The 19,465-nt window shown below is 51.4% G+C and overlaps 10 protein-coding genes across 10 annotated transcripts; 4 read left to right on the top strand and 6 right to left on the bottom strand.

The window, feature by feature from the left end:
• Positions 1-101: 101 nt before the first annotated feature.
• On the top strand, positions 102-3,059 carry ASPBRDRAFT_520944 (M protein repeat protein). The gene is made up of 3 exons (XM_067626848.1): positions 102-367; positions 428-1,911; positions 1,967-3,059. Exons 1-3 carry the CDS (start codon positions 193-195, stop codon positions 2,903-2,905), a joined length of 2,598 nt encoding a protein of 865 aa, XP_067481133.1. The 5' UTR covers positions 102-192; the 3' UTR covers positions 2,906-3,059.
• Positions 2,978-4,226, bottom strand: ASPBRDRAFT_671560 (ankyrin repeat domain-containing protein; the record flags this gene model as incomplete). Its single annotated transcript, XM_067628849.1, has 6 exons — positions 2,978-3,212; positions 3,288-3,617; positions 3,709-3,804; positions 3,868-3,996; positions 4,090-4,115; positions 4,169-4,226. The coding sequence occupies 6 exons, from the start codon at positions 4,224-4,226 to the stop codon at positions 3,162-3,164; spliced, it is 690 nt and encodes a 229-aa protein (XP_067481132.1). The 3' UTR covers positions 2,978-3,161.
• A 159-nt stretch (positions 4,227-4,385) lies between these two features.
• Positions 4,386-6,219, top strand: ASPBRDRAFT_41632 (WD40 repeat domain-containing protein). Its single transcript, XM_067624613.1, has one exon. It carries the CDS (start codon positions 4,607-4,609, stop codon positions 5,966-5,968), a length of 1,362 nt encoding a protein of 453 aa, XP_067481131.1. The 5' UTR covers positions 4,386-4,606; the 3' UTR covers positions 5,969-6,219.
• Positions 6,220-6,285: 66 nt separating this feature from the next.
• Positions 6,286-8,986, bottom strand: ASPBRDRAFT_64518 (origin recognition complex subunit 1). The gene is made up of 3 exons (XM_067628476.1): positions 8,114-8,986; positions 7,925-8,061; positions 6,286-7,874 (listed from the first exon to the last, which is right to left on the bottom strand). The coding sequence occupies exons 1-3, from the start codon at positions 8,909-8,911 to the stop codon at positions 6,395-6,397; spliced, it is 2,415 nt and encodes an 804-aa protein (XP_067481130.1). The 5' UTR covers positions 8,912-8,986; the 3' UTR covers positions 6,286-6,394.
• Positions 8,987-9,846: 860 nt separating this feature from the next.
• On the top strand, positions 9,847-12,546 carry ASPBRDRAFT_29051 (uncharacterized protein; the record flags this gene model as incomplete). The annotated part of the gene is made up of 7 exons (XM_067622600.1): positions 9,847-9,869; positions 9,916-9,938; positions 10,000-10,405; positions 10,460-10,589; positions 10,634-10,858; positions 10,914-11,497; positions 11,556-12,546. 7 exons carry the CDS (start codon positions 9,847-9,849, stop codon positions 12,544-12,546), a joined length of 2,382 nt encoding a protein of 793 aa, XP_067481129.1.
• A 93-nt stretch (positions 12,547-12,639) lies between these two features.
• Positions 12,640-13,007, top strand: ASPBRDRAFT_41630 (uncharacterized protein). Its single transcript, XM_067624612.1, has one exon. It carries the CDS (start codon positions 12,663-12,665, stop codon positions 12,960-12,962), a length of 300 nt encoding a protein of 99 aa, XP_067481128.1. The 5' UTR covers positions 12,640-12,662; the 3' UTR covers positions 12,963-13,007.
• Positions 12,641-13,725, bottom strand: ASPBRDRAFT_149738 (prefoldin subunit 5; the record flags this gene model as incomplete). Its single annotated transcript, XM_067619313.1, has 4 exons — positions 12,641-13,042; positions 13,119-13,236; positions 13,318-13,604; positions 13,674-13,725. The coding sequence occupies 4 exons, from the start codon at positions 13,723-13,725 to the stop codon at positions 12,975-12,977; spliced, it is 525 nt and encodes a 174-aa protein (XP_067481127.1). The 3' UTR covers positions 12,641-12,974.
• A 691-nt stretch (positions 13,726-14,416) lies between these two features.
• Positions 14,417-14,982, bottom strand: ASPBRDRAFT_29049 (uncharacterized protein; the record flags this gene model as incomplete). The annotated part of the gene is made up of 2 exons (XM_067622599.1): positions 14,417-14,478; positions 14,682-14,982. 2 exons carry the CDS (start codon positions 14,980-14,982, stop codon positions 14,417-14,419), a joined length of 363 nt encoding a protein of 120 aa, XP_067481126.1.
• A 910-nt stretch (positions 14,983-15,892) lies between these two features.
• Positions 15,893-16,689, bottom strand: ASPBRDRAFT_53965 (nucleotide triphosphate diphosphatase NUDT15; the record flags this gene model as incomplete). The annotated part of the gene is made up of 3 exons (XM_067627150.1): positions 15,893-16,201; positions 16,267-16,472; positions 16,590-16,689. 3 exons carry the CDS (start codon positions 16,687-16,689, stop codon positions 15,893-15,895), a joined length of 615 nt encoding a protein of 204 aa, XP_067481125.1.
• Positions 16,690-17,088: 399 nt separating this feature from the next.
• On the bottom strand, positions 17,089-19,423 carry ASPBRDRAFT_64514 (putative proline--tRNA ligase AIM10). Its single transcript, XM_067628475.1, has 7 exons — positions 19,240-19,423; positions 19,106-19,184; positions 19,009-19,052; positions 18,870-18,960; positions 18,730-18,809; positions 18,551-18,680; positions 17,089-18,503 (listed from the first exon to the last, which is right to left on the bottom strand). Exons 1-7 carry the CDS (start codon positions 19,339-19,341, stop codon positions 17,122-17,124), a joined length of 1,908 nt encoding a protein of 635 aa, XP_067481124.1. The 5' UTR covers positions 19,342-19,423; the 3' UTR covers positions 17,089-17,121.
• Between the last annotated feature and the right edge of the window lie 42 nt (positions 19,424-19,465).

Here is a 19,465-nt window from a genome sequence, read left to right as displayed (position 1 = left end):
TCTAAGCTAGTCTCTCGTTTGTAATTCCTTCCCCGCGTCCGCGTACTACGGCCTCGTCTTCCTCGGAGTGACGACAAGCCAGCATCAAATCGCATCATCCTCCAGACTCCACGCTTTTCATGATTGACCTGGCGCATTCTTGCTGCTAGGTATCCTAGTTTGCAGGAGGAAAAAGAACGTCCAGCCGTCACGATGTCGCAGAGTTCTCAAGGCTCCAAGCCAAAATGGAAAGTGGGCTCTTTCCTGCAGCAAGCCGTTGCCGGCGTTGAGTCCAGGCTGGATTTGATCCTGGCCGAAGAGGAGGACCAGAAACAGCTGCAGGCCAAGAATGCGACTACAAAGCCCAAACTGAATGAGCAGACAAGCAGTATGGAGACTCTTGATCATTCGGGTGGTTGCACCATGTCACATTGCTAACAGTTACCAGGTATATCACGCAGTTCATCGAATGCGCGAAAGAATGATCGCCTCCAGGAACGCCTGGCTCGTGCCGTGGTTAAGTCGAATACCGCTGGCAATGCTTCCTCGCAGCCTTCGAGCCATGCCCCCTCCCCCGTCAGCAGTCCGGTCCCCAGTAACGGTGGACGCTCGAGCATGGATATTGATGCCAGTCTTGATTCTCAGAATGGAAGCACAGGGAGACACTCTCGTAACTCTAGTCGGCAGGAAGTAATCTCAGCTACAGATGCTCCTCGGATGAGCCAGGACTCAGGCGTCTCGTCACGCCACTCCCAGGACCTCTTTTCGCAGACCGAAGATGCTATTACTCAGGAGGCTGGCTCTACGGATACCTCTAATGCGACACAAGATATCACACAGAAAGCCAGCGCAACATCCCCCGAACCTGGACAAACTTCCGCAGCGATGATTCCCCTGCCAGCGACGGATACTCCTACAGACAGTCCCAGGAATTCCAGCGATCAGGAACAATCTATTGCGCAGTTACGGGCGAATCACAAGGCTGCAGAGTCTCAGTGGCAGGAGGAAATGTACGGATACATCGAACGGATCGATGCGCTGCAGTCCAAGTTGAAGTATTTGGCCAAGGAAGCCGCGGAATCTGCCCAGAAGGCAGCGGCCACAGCAGAGCCCGGGAGTGTTGAAAAGCAGCTCCGAGAAAAGGACGAGAAGATCGCTTTGTTGCTCGAGGAAGGTCAGAAGCTGTCGAAGTCGGAAATGGACCACAGAACCGCGATCAAGAAACTGAGGCAGCAACTGGCAGAAAATGCAAAGGCGCAGACGGAGTCAAAGAAGAAGACTGAAAAACTGGAACGGGATCTTGCCAATGCAGAAACCAGAGCCAAACGGTCAGAGGCGGCTGAGAAGAGAGCAAATGACTCACTGTCTGCGCAAACGAAGGTATCTCGGGAACTGGAGGCTGTGACGGCGGAGCGTAACGCACTCAGCCAGACCGTACAGGAACTGAAAGGTCAGCTTGCCCGGGCTGTGTCCAGAGCGGAAGCCGCAGAGGCCAAGGCTCAGTCCGAGGCACTCGAGCAGGAGAAGCGTCGCGCTACCCAGCTGGAGGAGGATCTAGCAACCGCCAAGATCGAGCGTGAAATCAGCGAAGAGAAGCTGAAGAGAGAGATCGGTGATTTGCAGGGAACCATCGATCAGGAGAAGGAACGAGCGCGTATGCTGGAGATTGAGCTGAAGGGGGAGCAGTCGGCGCTAGAAAGTAAGATGGAGTCCTTGCGGTCTCGGGCAGAAGAGGCATCTTCCGGTGTTACAGGTGATGCGCAAGCGAAACTCTTGCGTCAGATCGAAACACTCCAAACGCAATATGCTGTCGCTAGCGAGAACTGGCAGACCCTGGAGGGCTCACTACTGGCACGGTTGGCGAGCGTTGAGAAGGAGCGGGATGAGGTCGCACGACGGGAGGGTGAGATGCGACGGAAGATTCGCGAAGTAGTAAGACACCTAGAACCCCTGCTGCATTAGCACTAGATGGGCTAACTCTACATAGAACCTCAAAGCGAAAAGACTTGAAGAAGACCTGGAGAGCGCTAAGGAGGCCGAGCAGGACCTCGAAGGAAAACTCGAAGAGCGCATACAAGAACTGCAGAAGACAGAGCAGAAGCTGAAGAAATCGGCGGATGACTTGGCCCTGGCTCAAAAGGATCTCATCGAGCAAAAGAAGGTGCTCGATGCCACCTGGTCGCAGAAACTGGAGGAAGAGCGAACCAAATGGCGCGAGCAGACCATCTCGCCTCCTGCCTTGCTCCAGCAGCCGCGGACGCAGTCCCCCGTTGCCTACAGCCGGAGACCAAGTGCTTTGGACCCTATCTCACTATCAGAATTCCGGCCCACGAGCCGTCGTTCCTCGACGTTACCAACTTCGCCTGAAATTGGAACTCCCATTCGCCAGAACTCTTTCCCTAACTCGACCCTGATGCTCTCTCCACCCCAAACCAATGGTTCCTCTCACCACGCTATCCCGGAAACCCCGTCGATAACCTTCGAGCCCGACGAGTACTTCAGCCGCTCCGGTACCCCTTCGGCCTATGGCGGAGCACCGACACAGCATTCGCGCGGCATCAACGACATCATCTCCGAGTCCACTGTCGGAGCGGGTCCATCGGTGCAGCTGGTTGAGCGCATGAGCGCTACAGTTCGTCGCCTGGAGAGCGAACGCGCAGCATCAAAGGACGAACTCGCACGAATTACAACACAACGTGACGAAGCGCGCCAGCAGATTGTCGACTTGATGCGCGAGGCGGAAGAGAAAAGGTCCTCCGATGCCCGCGTACAGGACCTTGAAACGCGACTCGAGGACCTTGACCAGAGATACCAGACGACGCTCGAGATGCTTGGCGAGAAGAGCGAACAGGTGGAAGAGCTCCAGGCCGATATTGCGGATCTCAAGAGGATCTATCGGGAATTGGTTGACAGTACCATGAAATGAGAGGTGTCTGTGCGTAGTAGACTTATTATTGCTGCCCTGTAAATAGTTATGTTCGTTCGGGCTAGACTCCGATTTAGACGATGTGATGTGAGACATGCCTTAAAAGAGAAGATGTCATGATTCCGTTAATTACTAAGACAAAAATCATATGGAAACAGTCTTGGATGAGCCTGAGAGTATCAATGATAGACTCGGGGTATCAATCCTTCTTATATCCTCCATCCATTCGTTCCTCCTATCCAACATACTTAAGAAACTATAACTCAAGCCCCTCCCTCTCCGCCGTTTGCAGGATGTAGCTGCGTACCTAAACGCATACCACTATCAGCATACACTCCCACCTCAACCAATCCATACAAAAGGGAAAAGGGAAAGGACGAACCTTGCTATCCGGCGCCATATCAATCGCCAAAACGCCATTCGAATCTCTCTTATCCGCCTCCGCACCGGCCTTGAGCAATGTGATCGCCGCATCGCCGTGACCCTCTGACACCGCATGATGTAAAGCCGTCAACCCATCTACATCTGTCGCGTTCACAGGGCTCTTTCCGTCCTCTAGAAGGACCTTAATTATGGGCGAAGATCCAATCGCCGCTGCCCGGTGCAGAGGCAGCTGTCCGCGCTTGTCCTTTACTCTCGCGCTGCATTTGTTGGCGATGAGTGTGCGAACGGTGGAGAGGTTGGCTTTGGAGGTTGCGAAGTGGAGGGCGTTCTGTTTAAATTGCCCATAATCTGTTAAACAGGATGCTATCATGAGACAAAGGGAGGGTGTGTACCTGGCCTGAGACGCTCTTCGTGCTTACGTCTGCGCCTTTCTTAAGCAGGAGGTCGATAATGGGATCGCCTTCGGCGTTCTTCAGACTAGATGCAATCATGAGTGGTGTCCAGCCGGAGCCATCCTGTGGACATGTTAGTGAGAGCTCTGCAGTGGTACGTCTCTTGTTGTTGAGGTAATGACAAACCTCGACATCGGGATCAAAGTGCTTGCTAGATATCAGTAGCTCCACGATTGGGAGACGGTTGTATGCTACCGCCCAGTGGATGGGAAGGCGCTCATCGTCATCTTTGACGTTTGCTAGCTTGGGGTTTGCCTAAATTCTATTAGCGAAACCTGTTCGAGCTCCTGGTGAGGTCGTATAGAGCTCTCTGATGGCGGTGCGGGGCAGCTTCGGAGTAGCACATACGCTGAGGAGAGACTCGGCGATTTGAGCTGGAGTAGATCCGTTAGAGCTTATCACAATGACCGGGTTAGGAGCATCGTACTTTTGCCCTCCCGGCAAGCCTCGTGAAGAGGAAACTTAGCTTCCTGACTGGCGTTCATGATGGGCGTGGCGAAATTACATGGGATCGAATAGCATCAACTACTTGATCGGCGGGGTCGGCATCTGGGCCTCGACACCTGAAGGCGGATATCATGCCTCAGGCAGAAACTAGCTCGCCGCCCGCCGAAAATCAAGTCGAGCTTCGCTGCCGCTGATTCCAACTTCGCCTTCACTTCAAATCATCACCAATTCCACTTTCGCGCCGCACATTCTCCTGTCGTCCCGGTGCATAATCTACTCCGCATGAGGCAAACTTCTGACCTCAACTAAAAGCCCATTACACCCCGCCCCGGGGCTCAGGACGCGCCAACGACACGTCTCCGCAGCAGACAGCTCAACCTACATACCGAGCGTCGGGAATACCCTTCGATCCACCACAATGGACGTCGTTCCCTCTACCACCCCAGACGAGGCAGTGCGCCTCTCCGCAAAGCGGACGGCCGAGCTCTTCGGCTCCGACTACCTAATGGTCACGCCTTCCGTCGCCAACGGCTCCATCGGCACGTCTTACCGGCGCAAAGCAGAATACGAAGATGTGAAGGAACTCCCCCCAGCACTCGCCGAGAAGCAAGCCAAAGCCGTGGCCGCTGGACGCGCCAAACGCCCAAAGATTCAACAACAGCCCCAGGCCGCCGTGGATGGCAGCGGCGCGTCCATGGCCCTCGTCAAAAAGGCCCCCGGCCCAGCAGCCGGCGGCGTCGGCGGTGAAAACGCTCCCAAGAGTCTCATCCAACGTCCCTCGGCGACGAAACAGCAACGACCCGACTGGCACCCGCCATGGAAGCTCATGCGGGTCATCTCCGGCCACTTGGGTTGGGTGCGCAGTTTGGCCGTCGAGCCCAACAACGAGTGGTTTGCTAGCGGTGCAGGCGATCGAACCATCAAGATCTGGAACCTGGCTACAGGCGCCCTCCGTCTCACTCTCACGGGTCACATTTCCACCGTCCGCGGCCTGGCCGTGTCTCCCCGACATCCTTACCTCTTCTCCTGCGGTGAAGACAAAATGGTCAAGTGCTGGGATCTCGAAACCAACAAAGTCATCCGTCACTACCACGGCCATCTCAGCGGCGTGTACACCCTCGATCTGCACCCCCGTCTCGACCTCCTCGTCACAGGCGGTCGCGACGGCGTAGCCCGCGTCTGGGACATGCGCACCCGCGCCAACGTCCACGTCCTCGCTGGCCACAAGGGCACCGTCGCCGACGTCAAATGCCAGGAAGCCGATCCGCAGATCATCTCGGGTTCCCTCGACGCCACCGTCCGCCTCTGGGATCTGGCAGCCGGTAAATCCATGGGCGTGCTCACACACCACAAGAAGGGCGTGCGCGCTCTCGCCACCCACCCTCGCGAATTCACCTTCGCCTCCGCCAGCACTGGCTCCATCAAGCAATGGAAGTGCCCGGAGGGCGACTTCATGCAGAATTTTGATGGCCAAAACGCCATCATCAACACTCTCTCCGTCAACGAAGACAACGTCATGTTCTCCGGCGGTGATAACGGCTCCATGTGCTTCTGGGATTGGAAGACCGGGTACCAGTTCCAGAGCATGGATGCTATTGCTCAACCGGGTTCCCTGGAAGCCGAGGCGGGTATCATGGCTTCGACATTTGATCGCACTGGGTTGCGTCTTATTACTGGTGAGGCCGATAAGACTATCAAGATCTGGAAGCCGGATGATGAGGCTACCGAGGAATCGCACCCTGTTACTTGGGCCCCGACGTTGGGTAGACAGAGGTATTAGCTTATTAGTGTGTGGCTTGTGTGGTTCTGCTCAATATCATCATCAATACCCCGATGTCTTTTTTTCCAGTTCGTTTCTCTTGGTGTGTCTGGGGAGCTTTCATAGGGGGGTCTCGTTTTCTAGCTTTGATGTTATGTCATGCTGTGTATGTACTTGGGAGTTTAGCGTTAAACACTTGGGATGTCAGCTTGGTCCTGGGAAGGACTCTTAAAAGGAATGTATCATATAATTTCTTATAGATTGGGGTGTCTGTCCTTGTAGTGTTCGTCGTGCATTTGTAGAAGTTAGATTGTAGCGTAAAGATGTTAAGGTATGGTATAATTGTAATTTGTATTTGTATTGTTTTCGTTAATAACACATATGGGTATCATTGTTCTTATACAGTAAGTAATGTATCATCTAGGTGGTTCTGAATATAGTGGTAAATCACTGATCCAAGCCTAGCCCAAGCCCCTTGGCTTCCTCATCCTCGCGGAAAGCGATCTTGACATCCTCCGCAGCGATACGAAGTCGTACTTTCCCGCTGCGGTCGCCACGATGCGGAATGGCAGCGCTACCTAGGGGTCCCTTGGCGCCGGCTCCATATTCCAAGGCGAGGACGCCCGAGTTCGTCAGTTCCATCGCGGCATAGCCCAAGGCTCGCACGCGAGCACCCGTCCCTCCGGCTAGCAGGAACTCTTTGATGCCAGTGCCTGCTGCTCCGGCGACGGCAACGGCCGCGTCCGCAATTCGCTTGGCTTCGTCGATAACGTCGCCGAACGCTGATTCGGAGATACCGGTGCGTCGGACGCGGGCGAGCATGGCGGCGAGGAAGAGCTTAGCGGCGAGGGGGAGACAGCGGAGGGATTGTTGGAGAGGGGTTGACGTGGCTTCATGGATGGCCTGTTTGATTGTGGCGATGGTGACACGACCGGCGGTTTGTGATTTGGTGGGCGGTTTCTTTTGAGGGGAGGACTGGACGGATTGCTTGAGAGATCTTTCTCTGCGGGCAGGGGTCTTGCTGGGAGTTGGGGGTAGGGACTCGGTGTCGTCTGCGTCTGGTTTGTCTGAGTCTAAGTCTTGGGCTGCTGCTTCGCTGGCCTGTTCGGCGATTTCGACGGCGCGTCGGCAGATGTCCAGGGCACGTCGGGCGTCACCACTAACGGCGGCTACCTTGCGACTGGCAAACTGGATGGCGTCCGCATCGACGATATTCCCTGGTACGTTGGCTAAGCGGGTGCTGATAATTTCCATCAGATCTGTGTGCTTGTATCCTGGGAAGGTGATACGGGTGAGACCCAGACGACTGGAAATCTTGTTGCTTAAGGTACGCTCCGGAAGATCCATGGTGTTTGCAACAGCTAAAACAATAAGGCGCGAGTGGCGGAGCGCAGGCCAGTTGAAGAAGTTGTACATCACGGACTGATTCTTTGTGACAAGCTGATCGAGCTCGTCCATAAGAACGACGCAGGACACTCGTCGTGGGGATGGATGTGAGAACTCCCGTTCGAGGAGATCGAGAGCATGTGAAGGCGATACTCTGTCACCCTTGAGTGCCTCCCAGAGCAACGAGTAAGATTGGTGGGGATCGGTGACCTTCATACCATTGATTTCAACGAAGATGAAATCGTCCATCTCTTCTGCCAATACAGCCGAATTCAACTGCGCAACGACTTCGCGGACCGTCGCTGTCTTTCCAGTACCTGGCGTTCCCGATATGTAGATGCAGGCCCCTGTTCCTTCCATGATGGCGGCGCTGAGATGACTGTAGACTGTTTCGAACTCCGTTTTTCGGCATGGAAGCGATGCAGGCACGGTGGAAACGTGCAGCAATGTGCGCGCCTGACGGTACGGGGAGGCGAAATGAGTGGGTGAAAGAATACGAGTACCGAGAGGTGTGAATTCAAGTGGCTTCTTGACGACGATCCTGTCGGCATATGTTAGCAGACGTCTGGCTGGAGAGGCTTGTTTGCTTACCTCTTATGAGCTGGAGTGGTAAAGGTCTTTTGACGCCGTGACTGAGGAGTAGCGTTTGTAGCCACTTTCTGCCTTTTTCTAGGTGTGGTGGGAACAAACTCATCCTCGTCCTTGGTGTCTTCCTTTTTGTCGTCATACTTCAATATATGTTAACATCCTGAGCCCACAACCGACCGGATAATCACTCACATCGTCGTCGACTTGCTTGCGCTTCTTGGCCGCCTTCAACCCATCCTTGATCATGTTGATGAGATCAAAGATCCTATCCTCCCGGTACACATCCTCCCAAACAAATTCTTCTGTATAACGTCCTTGCAGCTGGTTCACACCTCTCCGAACAACAATGCACTTGTTGAACTCCGCGAGGGCTTCTTTTCCCTTCGGAGGAGCACCATCTGGGTACTTGGCGTAGAATGCATCTTTGGACATTACTGTGGCCTTGCCATTGATCGACGTAAGGGGATTGACGTTGAAATCGGCAGTCAAGTATTGCTCGTTGGGCAAAGCGTCGGCTCGTCGCTTGTTCCGGGTTGACATGAACTCATCCGGGGAAGCAAACCACATGATGTTGGCCGACTTGATGACCTCGTCTTCAGCATCCGGGTCATCCTGTTCCACGAACTCTGTTATGATTCCAATCCAATCTTTGCCTGGCTCCGGGGATTTCAAAAGCACCACCTGGCCCAAGGCGCATTCAAACGAGCCCATTCGAGCTCCGACAATAGTCCGGCGGCGTTTGGCATTGGGACGGGGGGTGCGTCTCCGGCTCGATTTGGGGGTATCTCCCGCAGTCGCCTGTTCGCTTTCTTTGTTATTCTCATCGCTGTGGTCATAGATCCACTCCCACGGGTGGTCTTCTTCGCCGAGTTCGTCGTCAGAGTTGTCACGGACAAGACCTCCCTTGGTCATCCATTGCTGGGCACGCTTGCGAACGCTAGACTTGCGGGACCGCGACTTGTCTGCCTCATCGGCAGAGTCCGAAGCCATTGTCCTGCAGAGACCAGTGAGGAGTATGGATGTTGGGCAGCGACAGCCGTAATGAAGTGATTGATGAAATGATGGATGCTAATTAATTGATTAGTTTGTTGGACCGGCGACGGAAAGAGACGAAAAAGGGAAAGGCGCGCCCGCTGCGCGTTGGCCACTTTGGGTAACGCGCAGGCGGTCCTGGCCAATGGCAGCGGGTATCGCCTCCAGTATACTTCGAGTGTTTCCCGTATAGCAAACGCCATACAAGCGACTGCTCCAGTACTACAATACTAGTAGTATTTTCTGGTTTTACAACAGAAGCGTTGAGTTTGTGGTGAAACATGCTTAAATATATAAGTAGTGCCGCTTAGGAGCTCGTGGATGCTTCTTCATCTCGTTTGCTACTCTGCTTCTCTTGAGATTGTTTTCTCACTTGAGGACCGAACCATAGCTTTAGGATTATCCACTTACAGCCCGAGCCTCTTTATTCACTACTACTTCACTCCTGCTGTGTATTCCTCTACTAGCACTTCACAATTATCTCATCTCATTGATCTTTTAAAGAATGGAGTGATATTACCTTAATTGCCTCCACCTGACCTGCTCCTTAAGCTGTTCCAAGACATCATTTAGCTGGTTTGCTTGCAGATCTGTTTCTAATTCATTAGGGGTATTCACCGGCTTGTTCCTGCCAGCTGTGAGTGTTTCTCGGAATACTGAGCCATCCCACTCTGTTCACTCTTGCCACTCTCCCCATTCATCCTCCCCTCACTGTTGCCTTCACCATCAACCTTCATTATCACTACAACTACCACTACCACTCATAAATCTCCCCCTTTCCTCTTTCTATCCATCAAAACTTTCAACTTCCTTCCAGCTCTGTGTTGACTGCGGTCTACACCTCTCAGTGATCTTCCAGCATCTTGTTGATCAACACTCTAACGTGATTCGTAATGGCTTCGAATACACGCCTCGAGTAAGTCCTAGAATCTATTTTGACGAACATAGCTGACTGTAAATAGCTTCGAGTCTTCTGGAGCCCAGGGTATATATTCTTGTCATGGCCATCTATTAGTAGCCGAACAACTAATCTTTGCTTCTTCTAGAATGGACGCTGCCGGGTTATGGAAAGCAAGGTTACTATCCCTCTCAAGCAACAGCAAAGATTGAAACTGACCGATGTTCATCAGGAGCTTCAAACCCCACTCCGAATGAGTTTCCAAAGCAGCCCCCCACTGCACCTGCCAATAAAGGCACTCCCAGCACGCCGGTTCGCCCCGCAGGTATACAAAGACCAGCAAGAGCCCGTGGAGGTTATCGAGGACGGATTGGACACTCAAGCATCGCATCTCCCAAGCCAAACCTTTTCAGAGACTCACCTGCAAAATCGAAGTGGAGAGGTGGATTGGAGCCCACAGGTAATATCAGATCCCGCCTTCTATTTCAAAGACTCACCAAGGAAACTACAGGCTTTGTCAAACTACCCGGAACTTTCGGATCGTTGAAGAATGAGTAGGCACACGCTTGCCGCAGTTATTGTTATGAAATATACTAAAGCTGTAGCAGGTTTTTCGGAATCGCAAGAATGACGGGTTCGATCAGGAAGCCCACGGTGGCGTATGGCCGCAATGAGGTCTTCGAGGAGATTAGTCGACGTACAGGTGCTTTCATCAAACCACCCTTCTACAATGATAGTGTAAGCTCCATATACCACCTCGAGGCGCACACTGATCGAGATAGGCCATCTACCTGTGGGGCGAGTTGCCTCAGGTTGCAGCTGCAAAGGACATCATTCTCAGTATCATTGCAAAGTGCAGCGGTTCGAGCAAGAAGAAGATAGAATGGGAGAAGATCACGGCACATTCAGTCAGTAAGGAAGCTCGTGTGGAGATGAAGGAGAGATATCATGCCAGACTTCAGGCGTTGCAAAAACAACCGGATGCCTCTTCCGAATTTTCGGACCTTGTAAGTTTGCTCGTTCATACATATTCCTGAGAGCCTGGCTGAACCTCATCTGTAGATGCTCTTCTTGTGGCCAAAGGATGGTCCCTCAATTCACGACTCTTTGGGTCCACAGCTCGAGGCTCTCGATCACATACGGATCAAGTTTGATTGTCACGTCTTCGTTCCAAAGGATCTCCCAGATCACATCTGTGCTATTGGGCACAGCGATGAGGCCATGAGACAGATCGTCCGGCGTCTTCGAACGAAGTGGACCGAGGTTGTTGCAAACTATGTTGTGAGAGGCAAGCTCTACCTTGTAGAGCCCCCGACTGCCATGAAGAGTAAAATTGTCGTAAAGAAGGACGCCCGCCTAGCAAAGGCTTTACTCCGTGGGACTCCTCTCCAGGGCTCCGAGGCGGAACGGTGGCCGGATAGAGCAAAACTGATTCAATCAAAGAATAATACCCGACTTCTGAGCATGGTTGAGAAATGTCTGAAGGGCGTGGTCGTTGTTCGCGGACACTTGCGTATGCGGGTCAATCTCGGCTCGTTTGTACTTGACCAGTACCGCATTCCTGCAGACGACAAACCATTCTATGTTCTGGAAGAGTTTAGAGAAATGATACTGCACGAGCAGACTAAGGGACGCTTGATACCAGGGTAAGCTCCGTTCCGTTCTGATCTGTCGCGACGTCACTGATCATTCATTTTCTTGCAGCATTAAGGTTCATAAGGATGAACTTCTTGCTAGATGTTACAAGGCTACCCATCTGCTCCAGCCGTACATCAGCACGGCGCAATCGCTAGATAGTGCCGAGCCTGCATTCTCAGTAAATTTCGAGTTTTTAGGCCAAAGCAACTCTATGCTTCGACTGGAGGCAGAGTTCGCCAGAAGCCCCGGTGCGTCAGAATACGAGGCCACCCAGCGAAGGTGGCTTAAACCCCGTCAGGACGGCCAAACTAGCGACAAACGCCCACCCTTGCAGGTAGCCGTCGTCGACTTCGAAAGGTCTGACTGGCAGCTCGAGTTGAAGTCTCTGGAATTCTACCAGGCCAATTCGATTGATGCTGCGTTGAGAGATTTTGCGAGCACCATCAAGTTTCAGAGGACCGCGACAATGCACGATATCTCGGCCAAGCCCGAGAGGAAGGTCAAATTTTCAGAATCCGCGCCGGTGGCGAGATTTATTGAGAAATCCGCCATTCGTTACCGACTCAAAGGGACCAATTATACTCTAGAGATTGCCCGCTACGATGAGTATAGCCGTGCGAACGTGTCAGCGTTGTTGAGCAAGCTGCCAGCCAACTATGCGGGCCCGTTCACCATGGAGCCTAATACTTCCTGGGGCGCATCGTTGTTTGACCCTCACTGGGACAATCTCTTGGGCGAACATGCCAATCTGGCTATCGGGCAGGCTGCCCAATATAGCCCAAGCCTGGAGAGCTTCTTCCCGGCAAGAGGGGGAGCGGGCGGCTCGGAGAAAAGCCAAGGGTTCTGGGAGTTTGTCGACATGGTGAAGCAGGTTGCGGAACTAATGGGTCCTGTACGGACCATAGCAGCCTCTTCTGGAGAGAAGTCTCGGCCTGGCGCCGATTCTGCATTGAAAAAGCCCACGACGGTTCAGGGCCGATCGAGCGACTCGTCGCCGGTCATGGGCATGACCGACCTGGCTGGGCTGCTCAATGCAGACCTCGGCACCTTGTTCTAGTCGGACAAGGTGTCGAGGAAAGGTGCCAGGCCGAGACTTCTCTGGCGTGTTCGACAACACGCAGAATCTACGGCGGTGTGGGAGAAGGGAGAAGGAGGAGGAGGGATGTTTTTGATATGGGATTATGTTTTGCATTGCTTCAGCTTCAGCTCCAAATTGCCAGTTTTTATTATAACGACTTCCGCGCTGTTCAGCCAAATCCATGTCCTTCTGAAGTGCCAGCTGACAGTGGAGTTCTTTATATTGGAGCCGGCGTGCTCGTGTCGGACCTGCCTCTTGCAACCCGCAGCCTGGGTACCTGGGTAACATTAGACAGATCTGTTCCAAGGTGTCCTCACAACGGGTGTGTAACAGTTCCAGTCGTTGTCATTTCGACTATACATCCATCCAAGGCCACGCAAACTCCTATGCTATGAGCCCAGAGTTACTCAACCGGCACCCGCAGAGGCAGTAGCAGAGGACCCAGCGCCTTCAGCCAGCAACTTCTGTCTCAGAGCTAGTAGCAAACGTTAGTCCATCATAAATCAAACCCAAGATTGTACCCAGTTAAGGAAATGCATCGTATGACTCACCATCCTCAAACAATCTCTGCTGTTGACTCTTCGTCTGCACAATCTTCTCCAACTCCGTAAGATTCGTCTCCAACCCCTTGACCTTATCCTCGTAGAACTCGATAGCCTTGGACGCAGTCTACACATTTAACCAATTAGCATCGCACACACCCACTCTTCCCAACATCAAAATAAAATAGATAATGTGATTCAAACTCACCTTCTCAACATAGAACCCCGTCCCCACATCAACAAGCACCTTCTCCCGATCCGCCAACTTCCCCTTCACATACAGGGAACTCGTCAACGGCACCAGAATATCGTCCTTCCCGTCCGTGCCCTTCTTCTGAGACCCAATTACACCCTCGTTGATGGAGCGCACGCAGTCTTTGAATTTGAGTTGCGCGGCGCGCAGCTTGGCGTGCGAGGTCGTCAGGTGTTCGAGTTCGGAGGAGAGGCGCGTTTGGAGGGCGCGGAGTTGCGGGACCGAGAGGGAGTTGATGTTGACTGTTGTTTTGTTTTGTCATTATTTTGGAGGTTAGGCTTTGGTGATTAGGGGAGTGTTGTGGTGCGTACCTGAGCCCGGAGGGGGGGAGTCGGATGATGCGGGGGTGTTGGGGGGTGGCATTTTGGAGGGTGTTTCTGTGATTGATGGGTTAATGAATTATAAAGCTAGATTGGGGGTCGTGGTTTTGGGTTTGGTAGGAAGGTGTAAGGGGGATGAATGGGTGTGCCGTACTTACTGGATTATATGGATGGTGGTGATGATGCTGGCTTTGAGCTTTGAGGGTGGCCCGCGGTCAAGTGTATTTGGTGGGGAGGGATGGGAATGCATAATCTGCATAATGGATGGGTTGTGCAGTAATAGTTAGTCAGCGGGTGTGTGTTTGTGCAGCCCTATAACTAACTATACCTTATTTATGGAGTGGGAATGGTGGTGATGTGGATGCTCTACTGAAGCGTATGATCTCTGTTAGAAGATGTGAACGGTACTATTAAGGTAGTACGCAATATGAGACTTAGCTGTATCGACCTGTGCATGTCGTTGGATAGGCTTAGACACCTTACACGACCCTATAGTAAAGCTGTTCTACAGGCTAGCTCTACGAATAGCAAACCCACAAGTTATTCTGCACCAAGCAAACAGCATATATTGAGTATACGTGTGTGTGTATCTTTTATTAATAGCTCCATAGCCAAGGAGCTCTATAGATGATCAAAGCCATAGGGCAACCACAACATTTCTAGCAATCAGTAACATCAACGACAATCACCTCACCGTCAGACAAATGTTTCGACGGATCTGAGTCACGCAGGAATCAATCTTCGTAGTAAGAAAGCATTATGCGTTGCAAGTCATAGGTCATTCTCGACATCTGGACTAGAATTACCAGAATCAGTCAGATAATCTGGAGTAGTACTATGCACATGACGCGATGAAATGGTGTGGAGGGAATTGTCACAGAGCGTTAGTCGAGATATATCATGGGTCAATCAAGGACGCGACCGAGCTTTGTAAGTGATTTCTGTCTTCCCCCCTTGCCAACAATCCATTCAATAAGACATTTGGATGAATACACTTACCAGGACTTCGAACTGGGTAATTCTCCAGATAGTGATTCAGTTGACGCTCAACAGCTCCGAACCCGAGGATGCGCTGAACTCTCAATTTCGGCACACCGTTCCGATCGTAGACCTGTAGTGTATAGAGAGTCCCATAGGTTTCATCGAAATGGCTTGAGATTCCGTAAGCGACACCATATCTGACCATGTTGTACTCTGCTGCTATAGTCAATTGAGGTTCAACGACCGGTGGTCGTACAGGGTGGCTGCCTTCGGGTGAAGTTAGCTCGATTCTCATGTTGGATGAGTTGTAGTTGCTCATGATATTGTTACTTTGTGCTAGGTGATAGATGGTTATGGCTGTCAAGTTGATGTTTGATGTAGGCGTGTTTCAGGGTGAGTTGTGCGTGGGTATTTTTATATACCTTTGGTAGGGGTGTAGTATTGTGATGATAATAAAGTGGTGGTTGGGAAAAGTCTGTATGCTATTACTTACTGGTATATTCCAGACTGTAGCAGCACTTGATTTGTGTTTCATTTGCCGAGTGTATACTATAGCATTAATTTCCAACATGGCGAGCTCCACTATGTTGATGGCATTTGAGTGGGATGTACAAGGAGATATATATATATATATATGTATATATAACTTAGTTTTTAATTCCAGTATTAAAGAAGTGTGAATTTTTCTGCTCTTTATAAGAATGGGGTGATGGATACTGCTTGTTAGGGAAATTCCCTTGAATAAGGGGAAGTCAATGTCAGTTTCCGACATTACGCTTGTAGTCACTAACATGATCATGATAGTTAGTTAGGTATTCAGGCCAAGGTGTTAGTCATCTATAGCACCAATGTTTGGCTTAGAGACTTGAATATTTCTTCTACGTTCCCATTATGTGATGTCTTTGTTTGGGAAATTTCCATTGATGTAGAAAATTTCCTGACACTCCCAGATACACCAGTGCATATGAATAGGCGGGTCAGAAAGAGATTTCCTCCTATCATCTCTAATGTATGAGGATCATTCATCACGTATCGCTAAGAACCGTATTCACATTCAGAAGGTAATAAATATCCCCCTGCAGAAAAATAGTACTCGTAACACAGCCAAATATTCAACCAAAACGCAGTTCCTTCTGTTCCTATCTCAATAAGCCATACGCTCGTAAATCACTAGAAATGACAGCCCCTCAACATCCAACGAAGAGACAGAAACCACCCCCAACCACCCCCTAATCTGCAATCCAATAACTCGAAACAGGATCAAACCCACCCCTCTGCTCAAACAGATTCACGAGCGGGAGAAACAACTGTCGAGTCGGAGGCACAGTAATCTCAGTTCTTTCATCCACCTCCATCGAATCACTCTCCGGAACGATATCTCCCTTTACAGAGAACATTGACTCCTTATAAGCAGCCGCCGGTGCTAACTTCCGAGGAGGTCTTGTAAACCAGGGCTGACCTTTACCAGCATCATAATGCATTCGTAGCTGCTCCCAAGTTGTCCATTCCCAACCGCTACATTTGTTGGGTTCCATGAGCTGTTACTCGGTGTTATTAGTAGGCACACTCTAAGTGTTGAAGACAAGTGAGGGAAGAAACCAACCTTTGGCTGCGCATCGACGTCACACAGCTTACACCCCATCACCACAGTAATGTAGTGTTTCCCTTCCGCTTTCATGATATCATTAGTGACTGTCAAGAAACGGACGTCTTGGACCTTGAGATCTGTCTCTTCGAGGATTTCGCGCACTGCGCATGTCTCGAACGACTCGTTAAGTTCAAGATGCCCGCCTGGAAGGGCCCAGGTTCCTGGATGAGCATGAACATTAGTATGTTATTTAAGTAATGGTGGTCGTAGTATATAAGCTGCTGTGTGTGGTGATGATTATGGTCATAATAATCATGGTGGTGGTGGTGGGTACGTACCAGCACCGTGACTGCCTTTTCTTTGGCCGATGATAAATTCGTTGTGGCCGTTGAAGATGAAGACGGCGACACCGACCCGAGCGTGCGTGTGAGTGGCCATTTTCTGCTGGCTGGGCTCCGGCCGAAATGGCAAACTGGACAACATTGTGAACTAGTGGGACGAGGATGGGCAGTAGTACAAGTTAAGTTGTTTTAGTACTACTTAGTAGTAAGTTGTTGTGCGTGGTGAGGGAAGATGGGCGCAGGCTGCAACACTGTAGCAAGACAGGAGTAGTACTTGACTATTTTTTATAGTGTTCTGTGAATACATTCACCAGGATTGACAGTGACTACTGCGAGGCGGGATTTGCAGATTAGACTGGTGCAATGTGGCGGGTGCTAATTAACGGAATGGAGGGGGTATATATTAACGGAAGTTACCTGGAAACTAAATAGTAGTAGTAAGTAGTGATAGTGTACAGTGATTCTACCCAATGTGATAGCGTGGCGCAGCGTGCAGCGCCTGCCGTAACACAGCCCGAGAGTGTCTTCCCTACAGTTTCTCAAGCAAAGAACCCACAAACTCCGGCAGAGCCTCCAAGGCAACATCCTCACGTACTTCGAGTCGCCGACACTGCACTTCCAGGGTGCGCTGCTTTTTCCAGCCTTTGCCGACGACCACAATCACAGGGTAACCAATAAGATCTGCATCTCCCAGCTTCCAGCCCATCTGCTTATCGCGGTCGTCGAGGATGACGTCCAAGGCAGTAGTGGCTTCTGAGGTGAGCGCGTCGTAGATTTTCTCGGCTTCCTCTTCCAAACCCTTGGCAGGGACGACGATGACTTCGTAGGGAGCGATCGCGCGGGGCCAGTTGAGGCCCTTGGAATCTGCCAGGTTGTCTGCTACCGCGCTGATCATGCGCGATACTCCAATACCGTGACAGCCCATCTGCATGGGAACTATCTGGTCTTTTTGAGATGATGACGAACGGTCGCTTGCGTCAAGGTGAGCACGGTCGACCACTACAGATGCCTGTAGAACATCGCTGTATCGCGTGCCAAGGTGGAACGTGTGACCGAGTTCGGTGGCTTTGTGGGTCTTTGTCAAACCTTGGCCGCATTTCGAGCACTGGTCGCCTTCGTGCACCCGGACGAGGTTGAGGTAGTTGTTGGTTCCTGGAAAGCGATCGAGCTTGGAAAAGTCAATATCCTCCACGGCGCGGCTAATTCCGTCTAATGTGTCCGTCAAAGGAGGGCGCTTGTATGCCCGCACATATGAGTCATACACATCCAACACTCGAGGCCGTTGGCCAGAAGCCTCTTCGGACTGAATGTGTGTTGCCCACTGTTCCAAGGGGTTCTCAATACTGATATCGAGGTCTATGCCGGCTGCCTTGGCTATAGATTTGACGGCGTGGGAGTTAACTTCCCTCTCAGCTGGCGGCTGACTAGGGTCCTTCAAGGTATACTGCGGATACCAGCAGCGCAGCAGTGTGTTTTTGTCTTGTGATATCGCCATCCACAGACCAACGGAAACAGCTTTCGCTGATTCACCAGACACTTCGCCCGTGTCAAAGCCGGATGCGTGACCAACTTGAGCTTGCTGGTCATCGATATTATGAGCCTTTCCATCGGCAAGTTCCTCGTTGTAGACACTATCGCAACTGGAACAGCTGATGACTGTGTCCTCGCCCTTATTACTCGCAAAGTGGAACTCGTGACTTAGGCTACCGCCCATGTTTCCAGAATCCGCGGCAGCAACCAAATAGGGGATCTTGAGCTCATCAAAGAGCTCTGTGTACGCCTTTTTCACAGCGGTGTATGTCTTCAGGGCATTTTCGGCGTTGTAGTCGAAAGTGTAGAGGTCCTTCATGATGAATTCACGCCCACGGAGTAAGCCCTGCCTGGGTCGCTGTTCATCTCTGTATTTCCTTGCTATGCTGGGGTTAGCAGTTGTCCTCAACAGTAGAATATCTACTCACATATTTGATACACCCGCACAGGCAGATCTCTGTAGGATTTGGTAAGGTGACCCACCAGAGTGGTAATCTCCTCTTCATGAGTCGGGGCAAGGAGAAAGCGGGACTCTTTCCGATCCTGAAAACGGAAAATCTGAGACACACGTTAGCAATGGTTAACAACCAGGTAGCAATATCCATACTTCCGAGCCCTCTTTGAGACGCCCAGACTGCTCCCAAAGCTCCTGGGCGGATAAAGACGATAACGACACCTTAGACGCCCCTGTAGTGGCCAGGTAAGAAAGAACTCAATGACTGCAGAAGGGTCTTGTCATATACATACCGACTGATCGCATATGTTTATCAATGAGACGTTCTAGCTTATCTTGCACGCGCAGTCCCAGAGGCAGCATATGAAATATCCCCGAGTAAGCCTAAAGACCGAGTAAGGACCACGTCTATCATGACTGGGGCGAGATTACCTGTCGCAAAAAACCACCTCGGATCAAGAGATCATTGGCATCCTCTGAGCAACATTAGCAGCTGCCAACAATGCGTTGGGTGGGCAATGATTAATACCTTTCTCACCCTGGACGGGCTTTTTGGTAATGCCGCCCGTCGGGATCCAGAAATTAGAGACCCGGCTGCGCCCATCTACCTATAGAGGCCAGTTAGTGGGATTGCGGAGTTGACGGTGAACTGGAATCATATACATGAAAGGCGCATTTCGATGTTCTATGGAATCGAGCAATGCCAAAGTATGCTCGACATGTTGCGGAATAACGGCCCGAAACCGGGCGAAACCCGGAGATCATGAGGCCGGACGATCAGGACAGCCCTTCAGCACTCGGCAATAATGTTCATCCAAGCCAATGGGTGACACCATAACCAAATCAGATCAATCGCAAAGTAAATAGATCGCAAGCATGCGAAACTCGA

This window comes from Aspergillus brasiliensis (assembly GCF_001889945.1).
Source record: "Aspergillus brasiliensis CBS 101740 unplaced genomic scaffold ASPBRscaffold_4, whole genome shotgun sequence".
Taxonomy (NCBI): Eukaryota; Fungi; Ascomycota; class Eurotiomycetes; order Eurotiales; family Aspergillaceae; genus Aspergillus; species Aspergillus brasiliensis.
This window is presented reverse-complemented; position numbering and strand designations above follow the sequence as displayed.

Excerpts from the sequence above, each read along its gene's own strand:
- ASPBRDRAFT_520944 (XM_067626848.1), top strand. The coding sequence starts at position 193 with ATGTCGCAGAGTTCTCAAGGCTCCAAGCCAAAATGGAAAGTGGGCTCT. Across the intron at positions 368-427 it reads ACTGAATGAGCAGACAAGCA|GTATATCACGCAGTTCATCG; the intron begins GTATGGAGACTC and ends AACAGTTACCAG. Across the intron at positions 1,912-1,966 it reads GACGGAAGATTCGCGAAGTA|AACCTCAAAGCGAAAAGACT; the intron begins GTAAGACACCTA and ends AACTCTACATAG.
- ASPBRDRAFT_41632 (XM_067624613.1), top strand. The coding sequence starts at position 4,607 with ATGGACGTCGTTCCCTCTACCACCCCAGACGAGGCAGTGCGCCTCTCC.
- ASPBRDRAFT_64518 (XM_067628476.1), bottom strand. The coding sequence starts at position 8,911 with ATGGCTTCGGACTCTGCCGATGAGGCAGACAAGTCGCGGTCCCGCAAG. Across the intron at positions 8,062-8,113 it reads GCAAGCAAGTCGACGACGAT|TATGACGACAAAAAGGAAGA; the intron begins GTGAGTGATTAT and ends CATATATTGAAG. Across the intron at positions 7,875-7,924 it reads ACCACTCCAGCTCATAAGAG|GATCGTCGTCAAGAAGCCAC; the intron begins GTAAGCAAACAA and ends ATATGCCGACAG.
- ASPBRDRAFT_41630 (XM_067624612.1), top strand. The coding sequence starts at position 12,663 with ATGGGATTATGTTTTGCATTGCTTCAGCTTCAGCTCCAAATTGCCAGT.
- ASPBRDRAFT_64514 (XM_067628475.1), bottom strand. The coding sequence starts at position 19,341 with ATGATCTCCGGGTTTCGCCCGGTTTCGGGCCGTTATTCCGCAACATGT. Across the intron at positions 19,185-19,239 it reads CATCGAAATGCGCCTTTCAT|GTAGATGGGCGCAGCCGGGT; the intron begins GTATATGATTCC and ends TGGCCTCTATAG. Across the intron at positions 18,504-18,550 it reads TGTGCGGGTGTATCAAATAT|CAAGGAAATACAGAGATGAA; the intron begins GTGAGTAGATAT and ends ACCCCAGCATAG.